The following is a 27709-nucleotide window of genomic DNA, read 5'->3' as shown; positions in this document are numbered from 1 at the left end:
TCCTTAGACACGTGTGTTAATACTGACAGTGAATGAGAAATATTTAAAAAGACTTAAGAAAATAAGTGTGTACGTCAGATACACTCAAAAGTTTCTTGTAAAGTGTGAAGTTCCCACGTTAACATGTACTCACACATACTATGCCTGATAAATTCCACAAAAACAGAGAATTGAAAAGCTCAATGATGTTGCTGCTGTTAACTCTTCTGGCTCTTTTCAAATGTTGGTGCCTTACTGCATTGCCACTGCTTTTGTGTGAACAATTCAGTGCGTATTCAACTAGATACTCATCTTCTGTTCAAAGCTGTTATGATGCTATTTTTTTCCCCAGCAGTCTGTTGTGTGGGGAGAGGATAGGATAATAAGGGCTTGGATGCAATGGTGAGTTTACAAGGGTTGCTGGGAAGATGGCAACTCTAGTAGGGAAAACTTATGGGGTGTGGTTTTGTGGTGTGTGATAATTGTTGTAATGATGAAGTGTGGGCTGTAGATGAAATGTTTCTCCATGGATATTTTTATGCTTAGTTGGAGGTGATCAAGGGATCCAGGTAAAGGCTGGGCTGCACTAGAGGCAGTTTGGTCCAGTTCAGTAAAACTGCCTATTGAAACAGGGCGTTTCTGGAATTAGCTATTAACAACCCCACTGTATGCCCTTACACCCCACAAAACAAGCCCACCTTCCCCACTGGTGTCTGTTAAATTCCACTAACTACTGGATCCACAGCCCTCATCACCACCTCTTCTCCTCGGAGTCACGTTGATCATGTTCAGTTTGGTGGGCAGCTGCTCTTCCTCTCCCCTTGCTTCCCCTCTTACAGCCTGCTTAGGCTTTAGAATCCCTTTCTCGTCTTCTTTTGACCAAACCCAGAGTTGGCTGTTGTTAGTTGGTGGCATGCACTTGGAGAAGACTTACAGAAGCATTGCCTTTTCTCCCATCCACAGCAGTGCGTTATATCTCTTGGCAGACAAAATCTGACGGAACAGTAGAGATCCTGTTGAACAGTGTCTCAAGAGAATCTGGCCCATCAGTTGGATTTGCACAGCGCTGCCCCATCAATTATAACGATATATGTCTCTGCTAACCCTCTATGAGCTAGTTAGACCTGAGTATAGCTAGTCATCCTCCTTAATCTACCAGTTAGGTTTGCATATGCCTGGCCTCCTTCATCAGTCAGGCTTATAAACGTGTCTCAGACAAATCCCATCAACCAGGTTTATATGCACAGCATAGATAATTATAGTTGTAATGTGTATTACAGCTCAAAGTGAGTTTACACTCAGCAATTTCAAAACCCCATAAAACTCAAACCCAAACTTCTTATATTAGTCTCTCCTTATACTAGTTCTTTTCAGTACTTATTTGTCTGTTAAATTTTTAAAAGAAGGGCAGTGTTTTATGGTAAGGAGAAAATCTAGCTAAAGCAAAAAGCACCTATAGAGGATCACAGGTGTGGCTTTACTTCTGTTCAAGGAGAAACTCTAGGTTAATTCAGATAAGAGATGACTATAATAGCAGTGTGTACAGTCATGGATGGAACAGAAGTGCTTGTTCACAATGTGTCACATAAAAACAAAGAGCCATTTAATGAAATTATCCAGCAGCAGGTTTTAAACGAACAAAAGGAAGTAACTTTTTACACAGTAAATAATTACATTGTGGAATTAATTGCCACAGGATGTTATGGAGACTAGAAGCATTACTAGGTTCAAAAAGCTACTGGACAAATTAATGGAAGAAAAACTCATTGACAGCTATTAGATGTAAAGATTCAAATGCAGTCACTGTCTTGGGAAATCCCTAAACTGCAAGTTGCTAGAAGTAGGGAAAGTATATGGTGGGAAACAGGGGAAGATCTTTCTGTTTGGTGCTCTTGTTATACTCCTACTCCAGCTTTTTGCTTCTGCCTCTGTCAAAGACAAGGGAATATGCTGGATGGATCTTTGGTCTGATGCAGTACTCACATCTTTATGCAGCAGAAAACAAACTACATAGAAAATACAGAGTCCACAAGCACTACTGCATCCTGAAATTTATGTTGACCGGCTACGTAGCTTTAGACAAGTAGCATTTATACTCTGTTTCAAACCTATTTTGGAATGTAGTTCTATCTAAAAACTACCTTTCACCTCCATAATTTTAATATTTGGAAAGTCTGCAGGGTATCTAATAATTTATCTCTGTGTTCTTACTCATACATTTGATGATTTAAAAAATAAGTAAATGAACAGCTCCTGCTCTGGGCATTGTTACATAATTGAAAAATTCTTAATCTCAAAGCTCACTTCAAATCTATATCGTATAAAACCACATAAACCATTTAATAATTAGGTACTAGCAGATAAAATCCAGCTTGAAGTTAGCAGAGCTACACCCACTTGGACCAAAGAAGGAAGGAATCTTCAGGTAGATCCTTGTCTTGCAGCCAGTTTTGTCCCTTAATGCCCAAGAAAAACTTAATAACTTGTTCTAAATAACAAATCTTGCTTGTAGTATTGATGGGAGGAGGTGAACTACAGCTCTGGGTACATCTGTTGGGACCCCTTCTTATAAATTTGATGAAATTCCAATGTAAGTACCTGCTCTGATCTAAACCACACCAAATGGGATGAAATGTTTTCCTGGATGGTTAGGTACCATACAATGTAGGTTTTTTATGTATTTTAATAGATCAGAATCTGAAAGTTTTAAGATCAGTCCTTGAGATTACTGCATCAGTGAACATAAAAATGCCTTTTATATTGCCATCAACGGTGTTATAAACTAGAAGAGTGGTCCAACTGGGATTATATGGTCAACTGGGATTATGTGGTCAACTAAGTTGTGACTATGGGCTGCTTATTAAAGGAGATACTGAATAAGAGACAACAAAGCATGTCTTATTTTTAAAAAAGGAAGCACTAAGTTGATAGCACTGTCAGAAAAACATTGTGATTTTACATGCGCTTTCATTACTTGAGGAAAGCTTGGCTTCACCATTTTTGTAACTCTTCTTCAAGTAATTTTGCCTCTCGTAGCCTCCTGTTTATCAGACTAAAAAAACCCAGCTGCTTCAACTTCTGTCAGTCATGAGCCCATGGCCCCTCCCCAGACTCCAGTTTCTCCACATACCTCTTGAACTGGGGAGTCTGATACCGGATGCAGTATTTCAGCTATCGCCTAATCAATGCTTCATATAGGGGAGAGTAACTTCCTTTGTCCTGCTGGCCACGCTGCTCCTAATGTAGCCGGTATCCAATCTGCCTTATTACCAGTGAGAACGTTTCCTCACATTTCGCTTAGCATCTACCATAACCTCCCTGTCCTTTTCCACAGAGCTGCTACAAAGCCAGTCAGTTCCTAGCATGCACTGATGCATGGGGTTACCCTGCCCCTAGAAAAGCTGCAGAACTTTTCTTGTTGAACTTGATACTTCCAGTCCTGAATTTCCTCAAGGTCTTTCTTGATTAAAGCTCTACTGCTTGATGTGTCAGGCGCCACTAGGTTAGTATTGTCTAGAAGATTGCTGAGAGTGCATTGTGTTTCATCATCTAGGTCGTTGGTAAGGATATTGAACATTTTCAGCCCTTCTGTTCACACTATAATACTCTGCTCGGTACTGGCTACCAGTTGGATATCAAACTAATGTTTACTGTGAGTGTCACCCTCTGAGCCCTGCTGTCCCAGTAATTTTCAATCTGCCCACCAGACCATTTGATTACATCCACCACTCTCCCCACATCTGCATTTCAGGTCAGTTCATCTCATAAGGCAATCAGTTTGATCAAGCATGAACTGCCCTTTGTAAGTCCATGTTGATTGTTGCTGATTTCCTTTTTGTTCTCTGCATGTTTGGAGGTGGATTCCAAAAGGATGTGGTATGTAATCTTTCCATGGATTGAGGTGCGGCTAACCGGTCTGTAGTTGCCTGAGTTATTTTTCTTATGCCTTTTTTAAAGACAGGCATAGTGCTGGCCTTTTTCCAGTTTTCAGGGACCAGCAGTGATCATGGGTTTTTTTGGAGATGACAGACAGGACTCTTGGAGTCACATCAGCCAAGTCTTTCAGCACTTTCAGATTGACCTTGACTGTCCTCATAGATTTGAATACATCCAGCTGCTCTAACTCATTCCTAACTTGTTGTCCCTAACCTGTTCCTTCTCAAACCATCCTGATACACCTGGAAATCTAAGAGTAATCTTTGCCTGTAAAGACTGAGGCAAAAATGTATTAAGTACTTCATCCTTTTCCATCTGCACAACCACTAGGTTGTCTCCCCCATTCAGTAACATCCCTACATTTCTTCTGAACTTACACAATTCCCTCTTGCTGCTCTTTATATCCCTCACTTGTTTTAATTCTAAATATACTTTTCCCAGTTTTGTTCTTAAGTGCCAAAGTAGTCCTTTTGTACTCCTTTTTTGTTGCCTGTTCTTGTTTGCTGTATGCTGTCTTTTTGCATTACAGTTAATTAAGAAGCTCCTTGCTTGGTCAAGCGGGTCTTCTACTGAAATTTCCAGTCTTCTTGTACAACAGGATTATTCGTTCCTGACCTCTCAATAAGTTTTCTATAGAAATTTACCAGCTATCCTAGGCACCATTTACATCAACTTCCTGGGACATTCTGCTGAGCCATCTCCTTAAAAACCCAAAGCCCACTTGCATAAAATCCTGAGTCCTAATTGTTCTGGTTACCTTCCCAATCTTCTTCCGGATCCTGAATGGAATCAGCTTGTGGTCACTGCTCCCAGGGTACTATCTGTGACCACATTTGCCACTTGTTCTTCCTTGTTTGTGCACAGAGGTCACATAGAGTGTTACCTTTGTTTGGTCTCTCTAGCATTTGCATTAAAAAGTTATCACCAGTGCTGTCTAGAAATATCCTGGATTGCTTGCACAATGCCATGGTGCCCACATGGTTGAAATCCCTAATGAGGACCAAGGCTGGTAATCGGGTTGCTTTTGGCAGTTGTTTGTAGACAGACTTTTACCCACTTCGTCCCCTTGGGCAGGTGGTGTGTAACAGGCCCCCACTGCTGCATGGCCAATGTTGCTTTTGCCTTTGCTTTTGACCAGAAGATTCCTGTCAGATACGTCTCTGGTTTCACACTGGACCTCTGCATAGCTAAGGAGGTGTTTTGTAAGAAAGTGCAACGGCCATTCTTCTTCACTGCTTGTTCTCTTTGAACAGCCTCCAAGACACTGTTCCAGTCATGGTTGCTAGCCCATTTAATCTTTGTGATCCTGATCACATCAGAACTCTTTGACTGTGCATAGACTTCCAGTTCATCTTGTTTGTTGGCCAAGCTCTGTGCGTTAATATCCAGACATCTGAGGTAAGCCTCTGCACGCCCTCCCTCCAAGTAGAAATGTGTAACTTTCCCTTGTGACCTTTTTCACACATACTTTCTCCTCCCTTCCCTTACGTCTGGGCCAAGTACCCACTCCTCAGTGAATTTAGTTTAAAGCCATCCTCACTAGAACAGCAAATCTCTTCACAGAGATGTTTTTCTCTTTGTCAGGTGGCTTCTATATCTTCGTAGCAGTCCATCTTCATTGAATGAGGCATTGTAATCACAGAAACCAAAGTCTTGCTGGTGACAGCAGCTGTACAACCAGGCATCAGTCTGCTGGTCACATCTGCTAGCCAGGCCTCCCCATTGACGAGAAGGACTGAAGAGAGCACCACTGGGATTTCTGCCTTCTCATGTTTGCTCTGAGCTCTCTGTTCCATTTGAGCTGTTCAAGGTTTCCCTTGGCTGTGTTACTTCTGTCCCACAAGGGTTAGCAGAAAGAGGTAGAATTTGGAAGGCTGAATGAGTGTTGACAATTTCTCTGCAACATCAATGATCTAGGTTCTGAGCAAGCAACAGACTCACCTGGATAATAGGGATGGATTCTTCTGTTTCACACATGGGAGCATCATCAGCCACTAACACCGATGCTTTCTTTAGTACTGGTACTAATCCAAAGATTTGAGATACCCACTCAGAATTTTCTCCCCAAACACCCCCTACTGGTCCTGAAATTGTTAGCTAGGCACAGCTAGAGGAGGAAACAGAGCTTTATTCCTATTACCTGAAGTCACAGGGTTCCAGCTTCCACCCTCTGCAAGTTTGTATCCTCTTCCTGGTCCTTCAGTCATACCTTTCTTAGAATCATAGAATCGTTTAGGTTGGAAAAGATCCTTAAGATCATCGAGTCCAACTGTTAACCTAACAGTGCCAAGTCCATCACTAAACCATGTCCCTAAGCACCACATCTACCCATCTTTTAAATTCCTCCAGGGATGGAGACTCAGCCACTTCCCTGGGCAGCCTGTTCCAGTGCCTGACTACCCTTTCGGTGAAGAAGGTTTTCCTATTATCCAACCTAAACCTCCCCTGGCGCAGCTTGAGGCCATTTCCTCTCGTCCTATCGCTTGTTACTTGGGAGAAAAGGCCAGCCCCCACCTCGCTACAGCCTCCTTTCAGGTAGTTGTAGAGAGCAATAAGGTCTCCCCTCAGCCTCCTCTTCTCCAGACTAAACAACCCCAGCTCCCTCAGCCGCTCCTCAGAAGACTTGTGCTCCAGACCCTTCACCAGCTTCGTTGCCCTTCTCTGGACACGCTCCAGCACCTCGATGTCCTTCTTGGAGTGAGGGGCCCAAAACTAAACACAGTACTCAAGGTGCGGCCTCACCAGTGCCGAGTACAGGGGGACGATCACTTCCCTAGTCCTGCTGGCCACACTATTTCTGGTACAAGCCGGGATGCTATTGGCCTTCTTGGCCACCTGAGCACACTGCTGGCTCATGTTCAGCCAGCTGTTAACCAGCACCCCCAGGTCTTTTTCTGCCAGGCAGCTCTCCAGCCACTCTTCCCCAAGCCTGTAGCGTTGCATGGGGTTGTTGTGACCCAGGTGCAGGACCCGGCACTGAGCCTTGTTGAACCTCATACAGTTGGCCCCGGGCCATCGATCCTATCTGTCCAGATCCCTCTGTAGGGCCTTCCTACCCTCCAGCAGATCAACACTCACCCAACTTGGTGTCGTCTGCAAACTTACTGAGGGTGCACTTGATCCCCTTGTCCAGATCGTTGATAAAGATATTGAACAGGACTGGCCCCGGTACTGTGCCCTGGGGAACACCACTTGTGACCAGCCACCAACTGGATTTAACTCCATTCACTCTTTGGGCCCGGCCATCCAGCCATTTTTTTACCCAGCGAAGAGTATGCCCATCCAAGCCATGAGCAGCCAGCTTCTCCAGGAGAATGCTGTGGTAAATGGTATCAAAGGCCTTACTAAAGTCTAGGTAGACACCATCCACAGCCTTTCCCTCATCCACCAAGCGGATCACCTTGTCATAGAAAGAGATCAGGTTGGTCAAGCAGGACCTGCCTTTCATAAACCTGTGCTGACTGGGCCTGATCCGCTGGTTGTCCCGTATGTGCTGTGTGATGGCACTCAAGATGATCTGCTCCATGACCTTCTCCGGCACCAAGGTCAGGCTGACAGGCCTGTAGTTCCCCGGTTCCTCCTTCCGTCCCTTCTTGTAGATGGGTGTCACATTTGCTAACCTCCAGTCAACTTGGACCTCCTCGGTCAGCCAGGACTGCTGATAAATGATGAAAAGTGGCTTGGTGAGCACCTCCGCCAGCTCCCTCCGTACCCTTGGGTGGATCCCATCCGGCCCCATAGACTTGTGTGTGTCTAAGTGGTGTAGCAGGTCGCTAACCATTTCCCCTTGGATTATGGGGGCTTCGTTCTGCTCCCCATCCCTGTCTTCCAGCTCAGGAGCCTAGGTAGCCCACGAACAACTGGTCTGACTATTAAAGACTGAGGCAAAGAAGGCATTAAGTACCTCAGTCTTTCCCTCACCCTTGGTCACTCTGTTTCCCCCTGCATCCAATAAAGGATGGAGATTCTCCTTAGCCCTCCTTTTGTTGCTAATGTATTTATAGAAACATTTTTTTATTGTCTTTTACAGCAGTAGCCAGATTAAGTTCTAGTTGGGCTTTGGCCCTTCTGATTTTCTCCCTGCATAACCTCATGACATCCTTGTAGTCCTCCTGAGTTGCCTGCCCCTTCTTCCAAAGGCCATAAACTCTCTTTTTTTCCTGAGTTCCAGCCGAAGCTCTCTGTTCAGCCAGGCTGGTCTCCTTCCCCACTGGCTCATCTTTCCACACATGGGGACAGCCAGCTCCTGCGCCTTTAAGATTTCCTTCTTGAATAATGTCCAGCCTTCCTGGGCTCCTTTGCCCTTCAGGACTGCCTCCCAAGGGGCTCTGTCAGCCAGGCTCCTGAACAGGCCAAAGTCTGCCCTCCAGAAGTCCAAGCTAGCAGTTCTGCTAACGTTCCTCCTTACTTCTCTGAGAACTGAAAACTATCATTTCATGATCGCTATGCTCAAGGTGGCCTCCAACCATCACATCACCCACCAGGCCTTCTGTGTTCATAAACAAGAGGCCCAGCAGGCACCTTCCCTGGTTGGCTCCCTCACCAGCTGTGTCAGGCAGTTGTCCTCACGTGCTCCAGGAACCTCCTAGACTGTTTCCTCTCCACTTACTGTATTTCCATCAGACATCTGGTAATTCTTACCCCAATGGGGTTTAAGCTTGTGTCTTAGAGAAGTGTCTTCAAAGATCCTACCGGTCTCCTGTGCAGCACCCCTGCTGCAGTGAAGCCCACTGACCTCTCTTGGCAGCTCCTCACTGAGCAGAGCAGTGACGTGATCAGAACGCACCTCCTCGGCTCCCTGCCCCAGGGAGGAGCACTGGGCGCCTGAGCCATCCAGTCCCTGGATGGCAGAATGTACCCTCAGCCCTTCCATGGAGGCTGAGGTTGCCAAAGTACCAGAAAGGCTGCACTGGGGACGTGTGCTGTGTTATTACCATTTGGGAGCAGCTTCTGTTGGTGACATCTCTAGGATTTCTTTACGCTCCCTGCAGTCCAACTGCTGCATTAACTGCTTCGCTTCTGGTTTTCTGTCCTGATGGCAGAGCTCCTTGTTGCTGGCGTTCCGTAAGGAACACCATCTCATCTCTAGATGAGTAGGAAGCTGATGCAAGTTAACTCTGCCCCCAGTGAGAGTCCCACCTGGCAGGGAGCTCCTCGTGCTGCCGGTGAGTTAGTTAGGTCCCTGCCCTGTTCGCTTGCCTTGTGATCGCATCGCACATCGCCTCCTCTTGCACTGCTGTTCAAAACAAGGGCTGGAAACTGGATGTGAGCTAGCCATGCTGCTTTAGGACCAGGACTAGCAGTCCTAGTTTCGGGGTAGGCGAATTAAGGTGATTTATGCAGGATTTGGTTTTATGTGTTTTCCACAACAACCATTCAGTAAAGTAAATATATGTTGTTATTTTTTTCTGTAAGGTATTTTTAGTAAATCCTCAGTGCCTGTTTTATTGAATGACTAATGCATTTTGGTACATCTGAATTACATCTATACTGAGTCATTTTGTTTTGTAATGACATATTTAAATGTTTAAATCTCTACAGAAATTAAATATTGTAAAAGACTTTAACCTTTTGTTCTGGGGGTTGGTTTATGCCTGTATTATGTCACCACAAGCCTCTGCTATGGGGAAGAACTCCTGTAAGCTGAAGACTAACAGAATGCTGTATCGCAAAAACATTTCTGGAAATCATAGATGAGCCAGTGTGGTTTTGCACAGCCAAAATTTTGTTTTTTTGAATCAGATCTGCCCCTGCTTGCTGTGTAATGTTGTTCCATTTAACATTTCACAATACTGTTGCTGGACTCTTTATTTTTCCTAAGCCACTGTTCACCTAACATTTCTAAAATTTTCCCTCATCTCTTCTCAGACTGTAGTTACTTCACATTTTGAAACTAAGGCTTTGTTTATGGGGAAGGTTTTGCTAGTGACAGAACTGAAATAGTTACATCAGCGTACCCTGCATTCTTGCTCTGGGATGAGTGGGGTTTTTTTGCTCTTCTTGTGGTGTTTTTTTTTGGTGGGGTTTTCTTTTGTTTTATTTGTTAAACTCTCATATAGGACATGTATGCTGAATGAAATAAAAGGATCTGCAAGTTTTACACTGGGATAAGTGTAAAATAAATGTAAACATTTATTGCTTGTGTAGACCAGTTGAACAGCCTTCCTTGAATTACTTTGTCATGTGTACTACTTCTTGAACTACTTCTTCCCTAGTCTGCTATCTTTCTCTTATCAGCTCACAATGCCCTTATAGTCCTTGAACAAATGCCTGTTATACCAGGCTGTCCTTATTTTGAAATACCTTACAAGCTTTCACTTGTGCTTCATTATCCTGGATTTGTAATCTGTGGTTCTCCAGATGTGTGGTTTATATTGCGTCTTTGCTTGTGTGCCAGGTCCGTCATTTACTTTGCGAGCTCTTTAGGGCAGAGACCTGTTCATCACATCATGTGCTTTCTGAAGCCCATACCATATTTTTAGAATCCAAAGAACGATCATCAGTCATTGTGAAAGACCAATATCCCTTTATTCTGCTATCTATGACTACTGTTTGAGGCTTCTCGTTGCCTTCTCCAAGCGAGGAATCAAAACTAAGAACCACAGAAAAAGTTGGTTTTCTGCTTGCACAAATGGGTTGCATTGTGACAAAGTGTTTGAAAAAGAACACCTTCCCCCCCAACAAACAAACAAAACACCCAGATCTCACCATTCAGACAGAGAGCTGGTACTATATATGAGAAGATTGGGAGCTATTTGTAGTGGTAATTCTGAAATGAATGCGCCTTTCTGCTCTGTTAATATTTGTATGTAAAATACAGAGAATAGGATTTTCAAAAGTGCCTACATCATTTAAAAACCTTGCAGAAAGAAAATGAGAGACTGAATCCGCAGCTGAATGGTTAGGCAATAACCTGGGATGTGGGAGAGTCAGGTTCAAGTACTTGCTCCAATTATCTCTTAATTAGTTATACAAAGTGGAACAACTTCAAACAGGAGAGATCGAGATGTCTTACCCCTGAACACCCAATAGCCTATGGGCTAGGGCAACTAATATGGGATAAGCAGAGATTTGAAAACGGGTCACTCACCTTACTGATGACTGTTTTAACCACTAAGATATTAAATCTGATAGTGTGCGGATTTCTCTCATCATTGTTTATGAGGAAGGATTTGCCTGGCTTAAGCAACTAACTCAAGGAAAGGGTTTGTGGTGGAGGCACCCATTGCCATTAGAGGAGCAGGACTCCCTGTCACTCAGACAATCTTTGCTTTGATAGCTGGCTTTTGTGATTCCTGTTTTTTGACACTTAGCTTTCTCCATCCATTTTATAAAAAGTCTAACTGGCTAATTTAGGGAGGGGATTGCATTAGGTAGTAGGATCTCTAAATCTTAAGTGCTTTAATTTGCGTCTTTGCTACAACATAGTCTTTTTGTGCATCTAGTTGTCTGCCACAAAATAGGGGCTTACAATGATGCTGACACACCAAACAGAAGGGTGCGAAGGACTTTTAGCAGGGCTGACATATTAAATAGCAGACATAAAGAAATTACATATTGTTAAAATGTATTTACTGCTAAAGGAGGAAACCATGCTAATATACTAATTACATCATCTTGAGAGACTCATAATTATCTCTGCAGGATTTAATGAGTCCACATCCATTTGATTTGTCCTAATTCAGAGCCTTGTCATCCTCATCTGCAATCTCCTGCCCAGATGGAGCATGGAAATCGACACAAGCATTCCTAATATGCAAATAGAGATCGGCAGTTCCACTTCAAAGTGGTAGCTTTTGAAGTGGGAGTTTTAATTATTCCATTTTGAGTTAGTGACTCTGCAAAAGACTTTTTTTCTTCTGCCAGTGAGTTGGGTGTTCTTTTTTTCAGTTTTGTTACCCAGCTTTGCAATAGGCATGTCTCATTCTCTCTGTCATGTGAACAATGAAACGGTTGACCAGTGAATGATCCATCTGTTCACTGATTGTAATCCATAACTTTCTCGGGGAGTTGCTTGTCCTGTTCTTGGGCTCTTTTGCATGTAGTATTTTATATAACAAGACGACATTTCTCGTTGCTCATCACAGGAGTCTGTCATGAACTTGAGAAACAAAGGCAGATGTCAACTGCCCTGTATTTTGTAGAAACTAGCTGTCTGCTGTCCAGACTGAAGTCCCTTGGACAAGAGAATATGCTGGTGAGGTTGGTGGGGAAGAGCAAGAAATATTATCATGTGACTGTATATTGCATGGCAGAAGACAAAAACAAAGGGGAGCAATCATGGTGGAGATTCATAATAGTTAATCTACAGGAACTGGCCAAAATAGCAAGTGAAAAGTAGCTGAAATTTCATCTGATTGTGAAGAACTACAGAGTAGCATCAAGTCAAATTTAAATAATTTCCTGTGATGTGTACTCATAGAGAAGATCCTGTTGAAGCATGAGATGCAATTATAAGGGTTAGTTACTTACGGTGAGTTATACTGTTCCACTTTGGATGGTGTATTTTCACTTGGTAGTGAGGTGACTTAAGGAGGTCACTGACAGTTGAGGAAGGTGCACAGCAGTAGCACTCTCAGGATAAAATATTCCTAGGTACCAGTGGGTGCGCTTGGGAGAGCACGTACTACAAAAACCCGCGGAGAGGTCAGCGAAACCTACCGTTCCTGTGAGGCTCACGACCCATGCATGGAGGGGAGGCAGTCACTCACTCCGTCTGCTCCCTAAATCCTTTGCCAGTGACTCAGGAGCTGGTGTTTGGTGAGAATGTAATATACAAAAGGAATAATGGAGGCATCCCATAATTAGGGCTAGTAATAAGAGAGGAATCAGTTTAGCATGTGATATACAGTGAATGAGTCAGAGAAATGAAGGAAAAGCGAGTTTGATAGAGTTATAAGAAGGAAAGTGCGGTACTGAAAAATTGTGATGAATGGTGATGAGATGAGCTTCAAAAGAAGCTAAAAAAGGGAAAGCAAAGTAATATGAGAAAGAGGAAGAACATGTTCAAAACCAATACTAAATATAAGAGCTAGGACTGTAAATTCAGGAAGATGTAGGGAGAAGTTCGAATGGCAGGGGAGGTGTGATCAAGAGATTTGGCTGGCATAGGGTTTATGCTAGCAGCCTGAAAGAATTTGGGGCGACAAATTTGATAGCGTTGCGGAAACTGAGGAACAAGAAAAAAAATCTATCTATTGAGTTTGAGAATAACAGAAAGGAAATGCTTGCATGCACAGTGATAAGTTTAGAACACAATGACTTCTTTTTTATGCTTTTAAATCTTACTGTAAGCGACAGTTTCAAGTCATAGACAACATCACATTTCTGGGATTGTCAGCCAGCATAATGGGAATGTTCTTGATATAGTCAAAAAAGTACTGAGTTTTTTCAGTATTACGGCCAAACTCGTACTAGTTTGACTTCCTGTGTGAGTAAGTTCTTATTGAGACAAGGTTTCTACTCCATAACCTTTTCTCGTCAGCCGAGGCGATATTAAGAAAAGTGTATTTAAATTTGAGGCTAGGTTTTTTAATTTATTTTGCTTTTACAAACAGTATTTCATCAGTATATGTGAGGAGTACCCCCATTTAGGAATTCTTCTGTTTCGTGCACGCTTTTTTTCCTACTGCCATGCAGACAAACTCTTAGGTAGAACTGTCTCCTTCAGCGTTATAGCTGCAATTGTGGACTCTTATTTTTACCCTGTTTCTTCTCACCCTGCTGTCACATTTTGCAGACATGAGTAAGTTAATACTGCTGTCACACACCATTCTTATTTACAGAAATTGTTATTTTAGCTATGAACTATTTAAAAACTGTTTTAAATTAAATTTGGATTTTAATTAGTTCCAACAACATGTAAAAATCAAGGGCTTATATAAAATGGAGGAATCTGTACTGGCTGGAGAGTTGGAATATGATTTCATTTTAGCCATAATTTTAAACCTGGACTGATAATTTATGTTTAGATTTAAAAAAAGCATATAAATTGCAAGACAGTTGCAAACCGAATGTCTGAATTTTTAAAAACTCTTCTTATGTGCATTCTATTCTACAGTCAGCTGTCAGATTGCATCCGGTATCCACCTTACAGTTAGATATTACTATTGCTAATATTGTGTTTAATTACAGCTTATTATATTCAGTTTTTCAGGTTTCCTTTAATGTGGAGAGTACGAAGCAAGTTGGTTTTGAGTTATGATGTGGAAGTCCGTGTAATGACCTATAACAAAAAAACTGTTTAGGTTTTGTCAAAAATCTCAGGACACAGTTTTACAAGGCTTTGTATAAAAAGGGATGCTCTGGAATCAGGAAACTGGGCTCAGTCATGCAGGACACACAGCTGCCATGTGAAGGGGTTTGTGGGAATCATAGTAAAGGAAGATGTTTTTAAACAAGGATTTTGAAGAAGTATTTCAAGATATGTTCCCAAATGTTTATGAGGAGCTTTCCCACAGCAGGAGGACCAGGAGAGAGAAAGTGTGAAGGCATTTGTTTCGAAAACCAAACAGGTAGAGTGACAGGAACTGGCATCATCAGGTATCTAGTGGCAAGAATCAGCCTCTTGATGCTCTGATTGATAACCCGAAAGGCGGGGATAGACTCCAAGGATTTTGGAAAGTTGGTGGGAAGGATGTGTAGGGTGGTAATGTAGACAAGATTAATCCAGGCTGTTAAACGGCACATGTTGTCTTTGCAAAAATCGGTGACTAAAGAGTAACACATAACCAGCTTCATTTATCATACTAGGAGCAAAGGCCCTTTGCTAATTTTCTGATACAGCTCTGTTTCTGAGGCTTTGCTGTTGTTTGCGTTAATAACAAAGATGGGACCTATAAGCAAAGAGGAGGAAAAGAATTGCAGTTGAAAATATCTTTCTCTGTCAGATGATATCCTCCCTTCAGGGAGCCTATAAAAAGCTGTCAGCCAGAACTGGTAAATCAAGAAGGATAAGAATGGAAATAAGACCTGGGATTTAGTGGCTGATAACTCTATTGAGGGTTGTCCCAATAGGAAGCTGGATAAGAAAACATCACTAATAATGATTGAAGAATGTGATATGTGGAAAGGCTCAAACAAGACACTTGTCTCGAAGGCATTTGCAGTAAAGTGCAAAGTAAAAGGCAGCTCTGCCACAGGGCACAGACTGGGACTGTCATACAGGTGCGGTGTTTTGCACCCACTGCCGTGTAAGTGAGGTAGGTCCTCCCTGCTTATAAGGAAATTTGGGGGGCGTACTGCAGTTGCACTCTTTTTTTTTTTTTTTTTTTCTGATTAGTGCAGCTCTGCACCATCACTGAATTCAGTGTTCTGTGTTAAAGGTGGAGCTGACCCTGATGGAAGTATCGCCATCTTTGTCCATATATTAATAGAGATATATTAATTTGGTGAGTCTAGGCTGTAAGTGTCAGCCAAGATATATGTTTTTCAAGTAATAACAATTCAAATAAAGCATGAGTTTGTACTTAGAAATGTTGTTGCTGTTTCCCAAAAGTTTAAAGGTTACATTTAGTCTTAATGAAAAATGACAACATGACTCACATTGCTGTTTTGGAAAGTATGCAGAAGAAATGCTGTCAGTGCTGAAGAACTTTTTGGGGACAAGAATTTCATCAGATGAAGGAGAAAAAAAATGAGTGGAGTAAAACTTGAAAAAGTCTGCTTGGCTTTCACTGGAGGTATACACAAGGAATATGGAAAACATCCCTCTGGAAAATCAGCTGATTTTAACAATACATACTGTATGCAGTTCTCCAAAGGATAAGTCACACTTTGTATTTAAGCGGGGATCAGCTTCACAGCTGGCATAAATCAACAGTGTTTTGTAGGAGCTGGTGAAGATAACGCTGAATTGTACTTGTTTTAGGATTTAGCCCTTTATTTCCACACTATGGAAAACATGGGTTTCAGTGATCTCAGTCAATCAAGCAGAGCCATGCAAGAGTAAACAGGTTGTTAATCTGAAATCACCTTAGGGCCTTCTTCTGCTCCCACTGAAATCAATGTCTAAATTCCCATCAGTTTGAGTGGGATATTAAAGACAAAAAAAAAGCACTAATATCCATGTTAATGGATTTTCTAAATATGTGAATTAATCAGCAGCTTGGTAAACTGGTTCAACAGCCTGATGCATTTGCTGAATCAACTTTGCTAAAACAGATGCACCATCTGCCTCACAGTTTCTACCATGCTGTTAAAGCAAAGCAACATTTTTATAAGTATAGTTATTTTTGCTGTTATAGGCCTTAATCTGTGCTCAGGCAAAACTACTTAGAACAAGATGCTGTGTATCTCCAGTGCACCAAAATTAGCTTGCATGTAAACTATGTCTGTGGCAGAACTTTACATAGAGAAGAAGGCATTAGTAAATTTATATACGTGCTCTTCCACTGTGTCTTGAACCATATTTTTTAGGTGTTTTCATAAATGTCTCCTAAATACTGGAGAGTTTTTTCCTTTGTCATATTCATACTTCATACATTGTAAAACTACAGAGAAACAAGATGAAGACGGACTTTGTTTGGTTGAAATCATTAAGAAAATTCAGTTCAACCCTCACGGCAAACCACAGGCAAGTTGGGCTTTCAGAAATGCTGAAGGGATTGAGGCGCTAAATATCCATTAACTTTCTTCACTTTGGTACCTTGGGAAAACCTCACCTCTAACGCTCACATTTATTGCTGTCTTTATGAGCCAGTTTTGCACTATTGGTAGCAAGTAGTTTCATTACTGGTATTTAAATAAGATCCCCTTTCATTGCTTCTTTTTACCCCTTTGCACTTTGCAAAGCAGTGCACAAGAGGTCTTGGAGAGAAACAAAAAGATGTTCACAGCCTTGTCTCTGCCATAGTGGGTAACTGGGGAAAATTTATAAAGAGCATTTTTTTTCTGTTAAAACATGTGCAGAGTGAAGCATTGTACCTGAGGTGAAACGTCTAACAGATGGGAAGCCCAGGAAATGCTGTTCAGGCTATAAACTTTGCATTTGCGACCAGGCAATTTTGTTTCTTCACCTGGTGCTCATTTACTTTAATCCCACTCCGTATATATGGTTCCTTTCTAAACAGGAGAAAGAAGGCCAACAGGGTGGGCCAAAGTCCATTTCTAGCCTTACCAAAATGAATCTAACATGCCACAACTTGTGAGGGGTTAGTTTTGGATATAACCCAGTATAAATGGAAGCAGCGTGTGCCCCTCTGCGCTTACTTTCTTTGTAAAGGTTAAGTATCTCCAGCTGCATTCAAAGCAGGGAAGGGAAACTGGAAGCTACTAACAGTTTCATTATGGGGGATGCCTTAGCTACAACCACCATATTGACATGCTGCTTTTGAACCATGGCAACCCTGCCTCACCTTCAGACAGTTACTCTGGCAGTATCTGTTGGGATATTTGAAACGTGCTGACAGTCGTTTTCTGTTGTGCTGGCCCAGTTTAATAGGCAGTATGTGTCATAAGTATGGGTCAGCCCTCATAAATATGCCTCTCTTGGCGTTTCACAATTGTCTGCGAAAGTGTTGCTCAACCGGAGTCCCAGCCCTGCAGCCATGATGTATAGAGGTGTTGAATCTCCTGAATCAGATGTGGGCCCTTAGGCAATTCTGACTACAGCAGAGCTGTGTTCACACTAGTGCAGCTCCTGCTGCTGAATGATGGCATCCTTTTGGAGTACCCTTGCAGATGTTTCCAAGAGCTGTGTTTTATTTGTGCATCAACAAATGATCTGATATTTGCTAAGCGTTTGAATCCAGCCATTGAAGAAGAATAAATGACTGTTTAGGTTAAGCTGAAATTTTGCAGCCTGATTCAGTTACAGTGGTGACTCACTTAGAGTTGGTTCTCACATGATTCACAAAGTGTATGGGTGACTCAACCCACAAATTTACTTAGCTCCCATGTTATTTTCCCTCTCAGTGAAAAAAAAATTGGTTATAATAAATAATCACAGCAAACTTTGACTTACCCTGAGGTAAAATAAATGTGCATGTTGAAAGGCTGCATATTTGTAATAATAAATTATTTAGTGAGGTAAGGATGAAATAATAGGACATAGGAATTGTTAAACAAGAAAGAAATGTGACATGCATTTTTGGTTGATTTTGTTGCATAGCAGATGTAAATAAAGGAAGAATAGTTATTTTTATCTGATGGAGATGCTCAGAGAAGCTGTTTGACAGCATCTGTACTTACTGCTATAGCCAGCCAATTCTTGGCATTTGTTCTCTGAAATAAGTAGTTTTAGATATGTCCACATCTGGGTCAGACATTTTAAAGTGATCTCAATTCAGAAAGTGTGAGATACTCAGGTTCTGAAAACTGGGTCTTTGTAGGATGTCTTAGGCTGGTCAGCCCAAGTCCTGAAGTACCTGAAGTTGTCTGTCTGAAAAATCATGACTGAGTTCCTTTACAATATCAAATTCACAGAGATAAGAAATTCTTTCCCAACAGGAGCTATAAGTTTTTCTTCAAAAGCTGCAGCTGCTATCAGTGTTCCATAAGCATATGCACAGGCACATGGCTGTAGTGTAAATACAGTCTAAATTACTATGAATTTAGAGTTGGCTGGAGACATCAGCGTATCCTTTTTCAGGTTGTCCCAAAAGGATATAAGTATCTAGGTAACTACATACCTCTGAGCTTCTTAGCACTGAGTGACTAATCAGCCTCCTGTTCATAAATGAAACAACAAAGAATCTGGAAAATGAAGACATTCTGCCGTGTCAGCTGACTTGGTCATTAAAAGGGTCATTAGCAAGCAGGAATGTTTCTTTGCCTCACAAAACCAAGTGTCAATAATACCCATAAATTAAACTTTGAAAGTCCATATTTTGTAGGGATTAAATTACAGGGAATAAATAATGTGTGGTTTGAAAGATTAAGGTGAGAATTCTGAATTCTTTGGAAAGATAGTTCTTTTGCAGATTGCATCACTGGTTTGAGGAAACCTCAACGTGGTTCAAGTGCGGCAAGAAATTTCTGAGAAATAAAATGGATGGCACTGGCAAACTCCCAAAAACCGAGGGACATCAAAGATAGCCCTGAGAAAGGGTACCTAGGAATAGTGACAGGATTCAAAACATGCAGCTAAAGGACTTCGGTGGTACAGGGAGAAGAAAGAAAAGGCTAAAAAATAACCATGGAGTGTCACATGCTGAACCACTGCAATGCGAAGTCCAGTGGAGCATTTTTGTGGTATGCAGAATGCCGCTTTTTTATCACAAAGTTTGCCAAGCAGCCACAAGCTGTTTCAGGCCTCTTTGTAGACAGTGAACCAAATGCACATGTTAATTTGAACTTTCCCTCAGCTAAAGGAGAAGGTGAAAGGATGGCTTTGTGCTCAAAGCACAGAACCGGGATTTATTTATTCTTGGTTCTGCCATAGTCTCCTTGTGCAACCTTAGGCCAAGTTATTCATCTCTTCATGCCACAGTCTCCCCACTTGTAAAATACAGTTGATGGTACATATGTCACAATGGGCGTTTGAGGCTAAATTCTTTAATGTTTGTAAAGTGTTTTGGGACATAATACTGGGAAGGACAAATTACTAAATGTTGCAATGCTGCATGCAGTTATGCTAGTTAGTGCCTTTTTAGACACTGATCCCTTACTCTTTGTAGACTAATACCGCAAGCTTGGTCTGATTTTAGTCTATGGTACCTTTGACCTCACTGGTTCTGGGATTGGTCTAGAACAGCATAGTTTATTTCCCATTTGGTGGTTATGGTAATTGATGAAATAAAATTTCCCCAGACTGCCCCTTAGAATACGCTGAGTTTATAGTTATCTTAGGCTGTGCAAGCTGGCCTTTCAAAAAGCCTGATTTTTGGAGGCATAGTCTAATGGTTTATGCATGGAATAGACACACTGCTGGTGAAAGAATCTACAAAAGGAATGCTCATCCATACAGATAGATATTGGTAGAACTCAAAGACCTGCCATGAACTGGCTTATTTCATAAGCGTTGCCCATCAAACGCGGTAAACTCTTTGCACGTATCAGCTGTGACCAGGTGGTGTGGTGCATTGCCATGAGCAAACGTATCTTTTGATAGGTAAACCACAGCTACGTTTTTCTAAACAATTATTTTTTTAGTGTTTCTAAATGTGTTTTCCTATCAGCACTGCTGATAGATCAAGTATGGAGTATCATTAATTATCATATATAACATGTCTGTTCTCCCTGTTATTGCTGAGCTCCCATGTAAATACCCATGTGGTTCTTTGCTGCTGCGGGACTGTCACAGCAGATGCTTTTGCTTTTTCGATTGCTGTAAACAAGCTGTTGTGACTGATACTTCTTTTCACCATATGTCCTGAACACTCCCAGTTCATAGTTATATGTCATTTCCAGGATGCTTTGTAGGGTGTGTATGCCTCCACCCCATTTCAAAATCAATCTAGTTCTCAATGGATTGACTAATGACTGCAAGGTGTTACTTAGCATGCTGGTTTTGGCTGACAGTGCTACTAAGCCAACAGTTGTTTGCTTAACATGTCTTTCATGGTCCCCATGTGAAGTAACTTATACTGACAAACTGAACATGCCAATGGCTCCAGGTTTGCTAGTAAGCATCTGTCTGACATGCTGCTGAGACCAAAACGAAGGATGACCCCAACTTGTTACCCTGAATGTTGATAATTTTGCCCTGTCCCTTAGCCATATCCTATGTTTGTATTGCCCTCGTACATTTTGTTATGCTGATCTCATCATCACTACAGCCACCATGAATCTGTAGAGTAGGAGTGGGTGGTGAGAACTAAAGAAAGCTGTAATGTACCTGTAAGGGTGTTGTGCTGATGCAGTATATAAGATGTTGCAATTCTGTCCCACCACGAGGAACTAGGACTGATGTCACATTTTCTTTCATTTGTTTTCATTTATGTTGTTGGGTTAGACCATTCTCAACCCTCTTCATGCAATAGCATATGCAGCACCAAAGAGAAATTGGTTGTGCACAGCAAATGTATTTACCTGTTATTATAGTGGGTGGACATGCCTTATTATTCACCTGTGACATGTTGACCTTCCAGAAGGTCTACCTGGCATTTCAGTAATAGCATACGTGATGGTACAGTATTGAGTGTGGTCAGGGATGGTGTCTGTACTAACCATTTTAATGAAAGCAATCATCTGGAGGTGAACAGAAACTGAATTTAAATTGTAAATGCGAAAGAAGTTAAACTACAGGAAAGAGCATTCTTCAAGCATCTCTCTCATGTGACTCTTTAGGTTTCTACATTAGATGGTTGTCTGAGCCTATGTCATATGTACTGCATTGCTGGACTATCGTCACAACGTAATGTATTGCTATTGGGAAAATAGCTGGTGTGAAAACCACTATTTTTTCCTTGATAACTGGTGGAATTGTTCATGTTGCCTTTAGCAAATAGCATGCTAGCTCTTACTTTGTTAGATATATGGCAGCAAGCCATGGGATTATAGTTATCTAGCCAAGGGAGGGTTTTGGATAATTGTTCTCTTGAGGTTAGTACAGATGTCTACATGCAAATTTTTGTAGCTCCACAGTGACAGGGGCAAAGCTTATTCGTGTGCATATAATGCAGCTTCTCAAACATCTGTCCTTTTTGCTAACATAACAGTATGTTACAGTTCCTGCTCTTTTTCTGCTCACGCGTGTAAAGTCCTTTAATTCTGGAAGTTGGGGTTGAGAGAGCCACTGTTTGAACTAACATTGGCTGTGCCCTTCTCTTCGCCTCTCACTCTGAGGGTATGACTGAAGGTGCTACGTTGGTGAATTTCTGTACTCAAATCTTCCATGAGTCAAGAAAAAGATAAAAAGAGCCTGATGTAACTATATCAATCTGTAACATAGTCCCCGTGGAGATGAAAAGATTATTGTCATTGTCTTTGCTACAGATGGATGTCTGTAATGAATGTCCACATCATTTCTTTTACTCTTGTGTGAGTATCAGCAACTTAGAAGCACTTGGTTGTTTTTTTTTTATACACAGCTGGATCTTCTCTGTGGTATCTGGCCATAGTGCCCTCATTTGTGATGGGGGCAGGCCTTAGTGATGGGTTGTTATTTGGGCTATGCTTGTGAGTGTGGTCCTGTGTTTATATATTTTTTCAATGTTAAAGAGAGAATGTCTTTAAAAGCAGCCTGATGGAGTTGCAGAAAGGAGTATGTTTGCACTACATGTTGTCCAAATCAAAGAATTATTTTATAATGTGTTGGATTTTAAATGTATTTTGATTTAGTAACTGCTTTCTTGTGCTTGCATACACCTGATGGCCAAGTTTCTTCTCCAGCTGAGTACTGAACAATGTTGGTTTGGTAGTGATAGGCCTTCTTTTGCAGCAGTTTGCTGTGATGCTGACACAGGCAAATCATTTGAGTGCATGTGATTGCCCCCATTGCCCTGGGCACAGGATGTTCTGTTTTCCTTTGCTCCTTTTGTCCAGTTTCATAGGATGAGGACTATATGCTACTGACTGTTTGGCTTTATGCAGCAGTGTGAGCATCTGTGACGACCTGCTGTTGGTCTTTTGTAGTGACTGTGCTCCTTTGGTACCAAGGTATTCCTGAGTCTTTCCCATTCACAGCTGGATGTTGTGGTAGGTGATCTTTTATCTCCAGGTGCCTTTGAAAACTGCATGCTATCACCTGGCACTGTATGTTTTTTTCTTATTTTCTTGCCACAACTCACATTTGCCTGAAGTAATGTGCCAAACTGGCTTTGCTCTTGGAAGAAATAATTGTTCTATGGATTGCTTTGCTTTGATTAAAAGAAAAGTAAAGTTTTCTTGGCTATGTAGCAATTTATATATCTGCAAAGTCCATTTTTACATGAACATTTATTATTTCTTTGGCTCCTGAAATAAAATACATTCTGTAGGATTTCCAACGTCTCTGTAAACTCTGAAAGCTTTAAACAATTTGAAGAAGTGGACCATTTCTTTCTCAGTAGGCTCTTTTCCTGTCTTTCACAATGAATAGTACAGTGGTCTGGTGAGTGGCAGACTTTAATGTGTGTGGTAGGGGAAGAGTGGCTCAGCAGAAATGGTGCTTTCCTCCTGTTTTCCAGGTTGGCATGTTTTGCCGTATGTTTGGGATAGGCTAGGTTAGAAATAACCTTTGTCGGGTTTGGAAAATGCTTAGCATTAAGGACCTAAAGGGGCCTACAAGAAAGCTGGAGAGGGACTTTTTACAAGGGCACGTAGGGATAGGACAAAGGGTAATGGCTTTAAACTGAAAGAGGGCAGATTTAGATTAGATATAAGGAAGAAATTCTTCACTGTGAGGGTGGTGAGGCACTGGAACAGGTTGCCCAGAGAAGTTGTGGATGCCTCATCCCTGGAAGTGTTCAAGGCCAGGTTGGATGGGGCTTTGAGCAACCTGGTCTAGTGGAAGGTGTCCCTGCCCATGGCAGCGGGGTTGGAAGTAGATGATCTTTAAGGTCCCTTCCAACCCAAACCATTCTATGATTCTATGATTCTATGATTTGACAGATGTCCACCTTCTTTCAGAGTTTGTGCTGTTGCTGATCATCATTGCACAGCACGGTCCCCAGCCCACCACCTGTAAGCTAGTTCTTATGAAGACTTGTCAAAGGTACAGTTCCCTAGAATTTAATGCTGGCTTGAGAAACAGAAGGAAAAACTCTAATTATTGTTTTTTGGGGGTTCCCAAAGTGCTTTTAGCATTCTTGGAGTAGCTCAATATTGCCTATGTGGTGACTTCCCTTTTATTTCCAGTCGTTTATTCTTCAGATCATTCCAGATACAATTACTGTAAGCAAGTGCTTTTCAAGAAACTGTGGTTTTGCCTGCCTGTGTGGCATAATGCTTCTTGTTCACACAGGACAAGTAAATTGAAGTGGTTTCCTTTTACGTTAGCTTTCTGTACTGCTTTTGGTGGTGTTATCACACTAATCATCCATGTAAATTATAGGCTTCTGAAAAGCTGATTCAGAAATGGTGAGAGAGTAGAGGTTTTGAAAACTCTTAAAAGAGTTATTTTTCACTCATCTCACTTTTTTGGACAAAGTCATATTTGATTTCATTCATGTTCAGTATTATGCTGGTTGTTGTTAACATGTTGACCTTTACCACTCACGAAAGTAAGTTTGACTGCAGAGGTTCAGTTTTCCTTATTGGTAGTGTGAAAAATACCCTGTATACAGCAACTGAGTTAAATGACACTGAAACACTACATTTTATAGTTACTTTTGCGGAAATAAATAATAACCTGGAGGTTATGGTTTCAGAGCAGGAAACTCAACTGGAGTCAGAAGAAACTGAGATTATGCTTATGAATTTTTGCTTGATGTCTTTTGCTTTGTATTAAAATATGTGTCATAATAAATAACATTCTATTTCTTATTCCTTACAGATAAAACGAGAAAAACCAGAAAATATACCAGATCTAAAATATTTAGTAAAAGAAAAATTTACTGCACTGGAGAGCAAGAACAGTGACTCAGATTTGCAAAGGAATGAAAAATATATGTATTTTAAGGATCAACTTAAAGAGATGAGAAAACAATGTAAGTCTTATTTAAAAAAAAATAGATTCTTTGAATGCTAAACGGTGGCTAACTGCCCTAAAATATAGAACTGCCAGTTATGGCTCAAACTGAGGTGAGTGTTCGTATTTAAAAACTTATTTAAATTGATATCTGTGTAGAAAAAAAGCCAATGTAATTACCTTTGTAGTTTTATTTAGACTCCCATAGTTCCTGCTGTGTTTGAATACAAATGTCATGGAAATCTTGCTTCACTTTTTTTTGTAAGGTGGGCTTTTTCATTTGAAGACTTTTTCATTTTTTTTCTTAATTGATAGGATCTTCTAAAAAGATTAGGTAAGCTGTTTTCATTTGTCACTTAAACAAATTGCTCCTGTTTCACAACTTAGGATGTGTTGCAACTCTAAGAAGACCTTTGCTTTAATCGTAGAACTATATTGTTGGAAAATGCTTACTGTGCTTGTTCTCAGGTTTACAGCTTCTATACATGCACAATGTAACACTGCAACTTATTAAAATCTGTTTTTCTTAGTTCACGTGATTTATCAAGTGTTAAAATTTTAAGCTATTTGTGCTTGAATTACCAGAAAAGTCAGAGAGTGAACAGTTCTAGTATTTATGCCACACAACAAAATTGTGTGCTTTTATTGCCCTGCACATATAGCAGCCATTAAAGTATCACTCTGATTACTATTGCCGGGAAAGTTCATGGGGTCTAACACTATTTGTGCTGTTCTTCCCCAATCATGATTAAGTTTTGAAATCATATTATTCTGCTTGCTGTCCCTTGACCCCTGTACCTATTCCCTCCCACTCTACATTTTGATTTCAACATAAACTGGTATCTCAGGAACTTCAGGAGTCATAGATTAATGATTTATACCATTGGAAAATGGTATTCTGGATGCTCTCTTGTAGCTCTCCTTGAGTTTTGTTTTTTTGAAGCCCTATCCAAAACCTGCTGAAACTAGCAGAAAGAATTTTCCCGCTGACTTCACTGGACTTTGGATTACTTCCCCATAGAGATTTATGAAGTGTAAGGACATGCTTGACAAGGTGAATTTTGGATTTGATATCTCAAGACTCCCTAGGATTAGAGCTTGAGGGCTTAATATATTTGTTTCCCATCTTTATGGTTTTTAAGATTTTGGATTTGAATATTAGCACTGATGTCTGAGTTTAATAGGCTCTTGGCACTACTCTAAGAATGAAAATACTAAGTTGCAGACCACAAAACAGTGTAATTTTCACTCCCTACATGGCCATAAAATTATTACTGCCCCACCATTATGTTGTAATTCCTTATTTCCACGTGTTTGTAACTGAGAAGATAAAATCTTGATAACTGACTTTGGATTTACTTTTCACCCTGTAATTGCCTGAGGAAGGGGTGTATGCCCTAGTAATATGTTCAGCTCAGGCTATGGGACTGAGTTCTAACTGGCAGACCTGTTGGAAAAAAAAAAACAAATTAAATAAGCACAATAAGAGTTATTCTTAAAAAAAAAAGAAAAAAGAAAAAAAAGAGGATGTCATTCTGCTACTACTGCCTCAAATCTGAATTTGTCTTATTAGCCACTTGGACTTTTGTTTTGGTTATGCATGGAAGTCAGACTGTGCCCAAAACGAAATGCATGATGATGTTGGATGCACTGCTGTGATCGGTACATGGACTATTGATCAGCTGGGTCAGCTTGGGTTTTGTAGAACTCGTGATGTTTTTGTTGAGGTAAATCCATCACATTTGCTCGTATTGCAGCATTTATTGCAATTTAAAGGGTTGAATGGAAAATCGTTAGTTAGCTTTCATAGTCTTGGATGCAATATAATGATTGTGTATTCAAATAAACAGTCTGGTTCAGCCCACCTTCTTTTGAAGTGGATAACTAAATGCCACCTCAGGTCTGCAGATAGGAAAGAGGTAGAAAATTCGAAGTTAAATCTTTCAAAGCGAGCACAATTCTGCTGTCTCAAACTTGCATCAGTGTTATCTCTTCTGCCTAAATAATCTGTTGATCCACCATAAAGTCCTTTTACTTTCCTACTTTACTTTCCTCTTCAAAAGGCTCTTTTACCAGGAAGGCTCCCAGAAATTCTTGAGTAATAATGGGTGACTGAAGATCAGTGGAGTCTGTTTATATTTGCATATGTAAATTTGCTTCTATATGATACAGGGACCTGGAACCAATAAGACTGTCCAGTTTCTCTATTTATTGTAGTTATGTGATCTTGCCATTACCCTTATCCTCCCTCTCTCCTTTTCTGTGTTTTTCTCACTCATAGCTAGCCTTTAAAAAGACCCACAGAATTGAATAGCACAAATTTATTCACAAGCTTAAAAATGACAAATCCCCACATTCTTATAAGATCAGGGCCTCTGGTCTTAACATCTTTGTGAGAGGCTAAACTGATGCGTGTACTCCATCTGGTACAAAAAACCTCTTCTCATTGTTGGGCTCTACGTAGTAAATGACTATGCTGAGGGGTATAATTGAGCACTGTCAATATTATCTAAAATATCACACATGCCACGTACAAAGTAGTGTTTCTGTAGAGAAAGAGTGGGCTCAGAGGCAGGAATTTCTGGGTTGCAATACCAGCTGAACTGAAGATTCATGAAATCTGTAGAAGGCATCTACCAGTTTCAATAAACTGGTGATTTACCTTATAGCACACTCTGTGTACATCTTGGTTTATTTTTGTTTTATAAGGAGAACATTAAGGTCACCCTGTTAAGTATTCAGCAGCCATGCTTAAGTCAAGTCATCTGTGTATTCTTTAGCCTCTCCTGTATGAGTTGTGATTTCAAAAGCATGAGTCCTACAATACAGGTCCCATAACACGGCATATTATAACGTGTCTGCAAATTTTGGGACACACTTGGGAACTACTTGGTGTGAGTTACATATATCAATAACTTCATCAACAGCTACCTGGTTAATATTTTGTTTTCCACTATTAGTCTTGCCAGGTTTAGGCACAACTTAGTGCATAACTCCTGGCCTGTTTCAAGCACACATATAAAGTACAGTCCAATTTTTACCTCTTTCCTGGGATTTGGTTTTATTGCTAAATCAGATAAAATACCAAAACTCCAGCCAAGTTTTCTCAGAGGAGCTTTCCTGGAGTTTTCTTTTGTCCCAGCCTTTTTGATCTTAAAGGCGCAGATGGGGTAGATGCTAAAATGATTTGCCTTCCATGATGAGTTACCATTAATCATTACATCTCTTTTATGCAGAGTTTGACATTTCTATTCTAGAATAGCTGAACAAGAAAACATTATATTCTCATGTTGTCTTGCTGCT

General features: G+C 40.9%; 1 protein-coding gene across 3 annotated transcripts in view; it reads left to right on the top strand.

The window, feature by feature from the left end:
- The window catches only part of NSMCE2 (NSE2 SUMO ligase component of SMC5/6 complex), a 138389-nt gene that overhangs the window by 39039 nt on the left and 71641 nt on the right, over positions 1-27709 (top strand). For all 3 annotated transcript variants that reach the window (XM_087746164.1, XM_087746154.1, XM_087746174.1), the window contains one exon: positions 24272-24425. In XM_087746164.1, coding sequence (XP_087602290.1) covers positions 24272-24425 — 154 coding nt within the window. The remainder of the gene's footprint in view (positions 1-24271; positions 24426-27709) is intronic.

The sequence above is a fragment of the Nipponia nippon genome, unplaced genomic scaffold (genome assembly GCF_047370975.1).
Source record: "Nipponia nippon isolate SJK-2023a ecotype South Korea unplaced genomic scaffold, ASM4737097v1 scaffold_1, whole genome shotgun sequence".
Classification (NCBI taxonomy): domain Eukaryota; kingdom Metazoa; phylum Chordata; class Aves; order Pelecaniformes; family Threskiornithidae; genus Nipponia; species Nipponia nippon.
The sequence above is the reverse complement of the archived record's forward strand: the minus strand, read 5'-3'. Positions and strand labels throughout refer to the sequence as shown.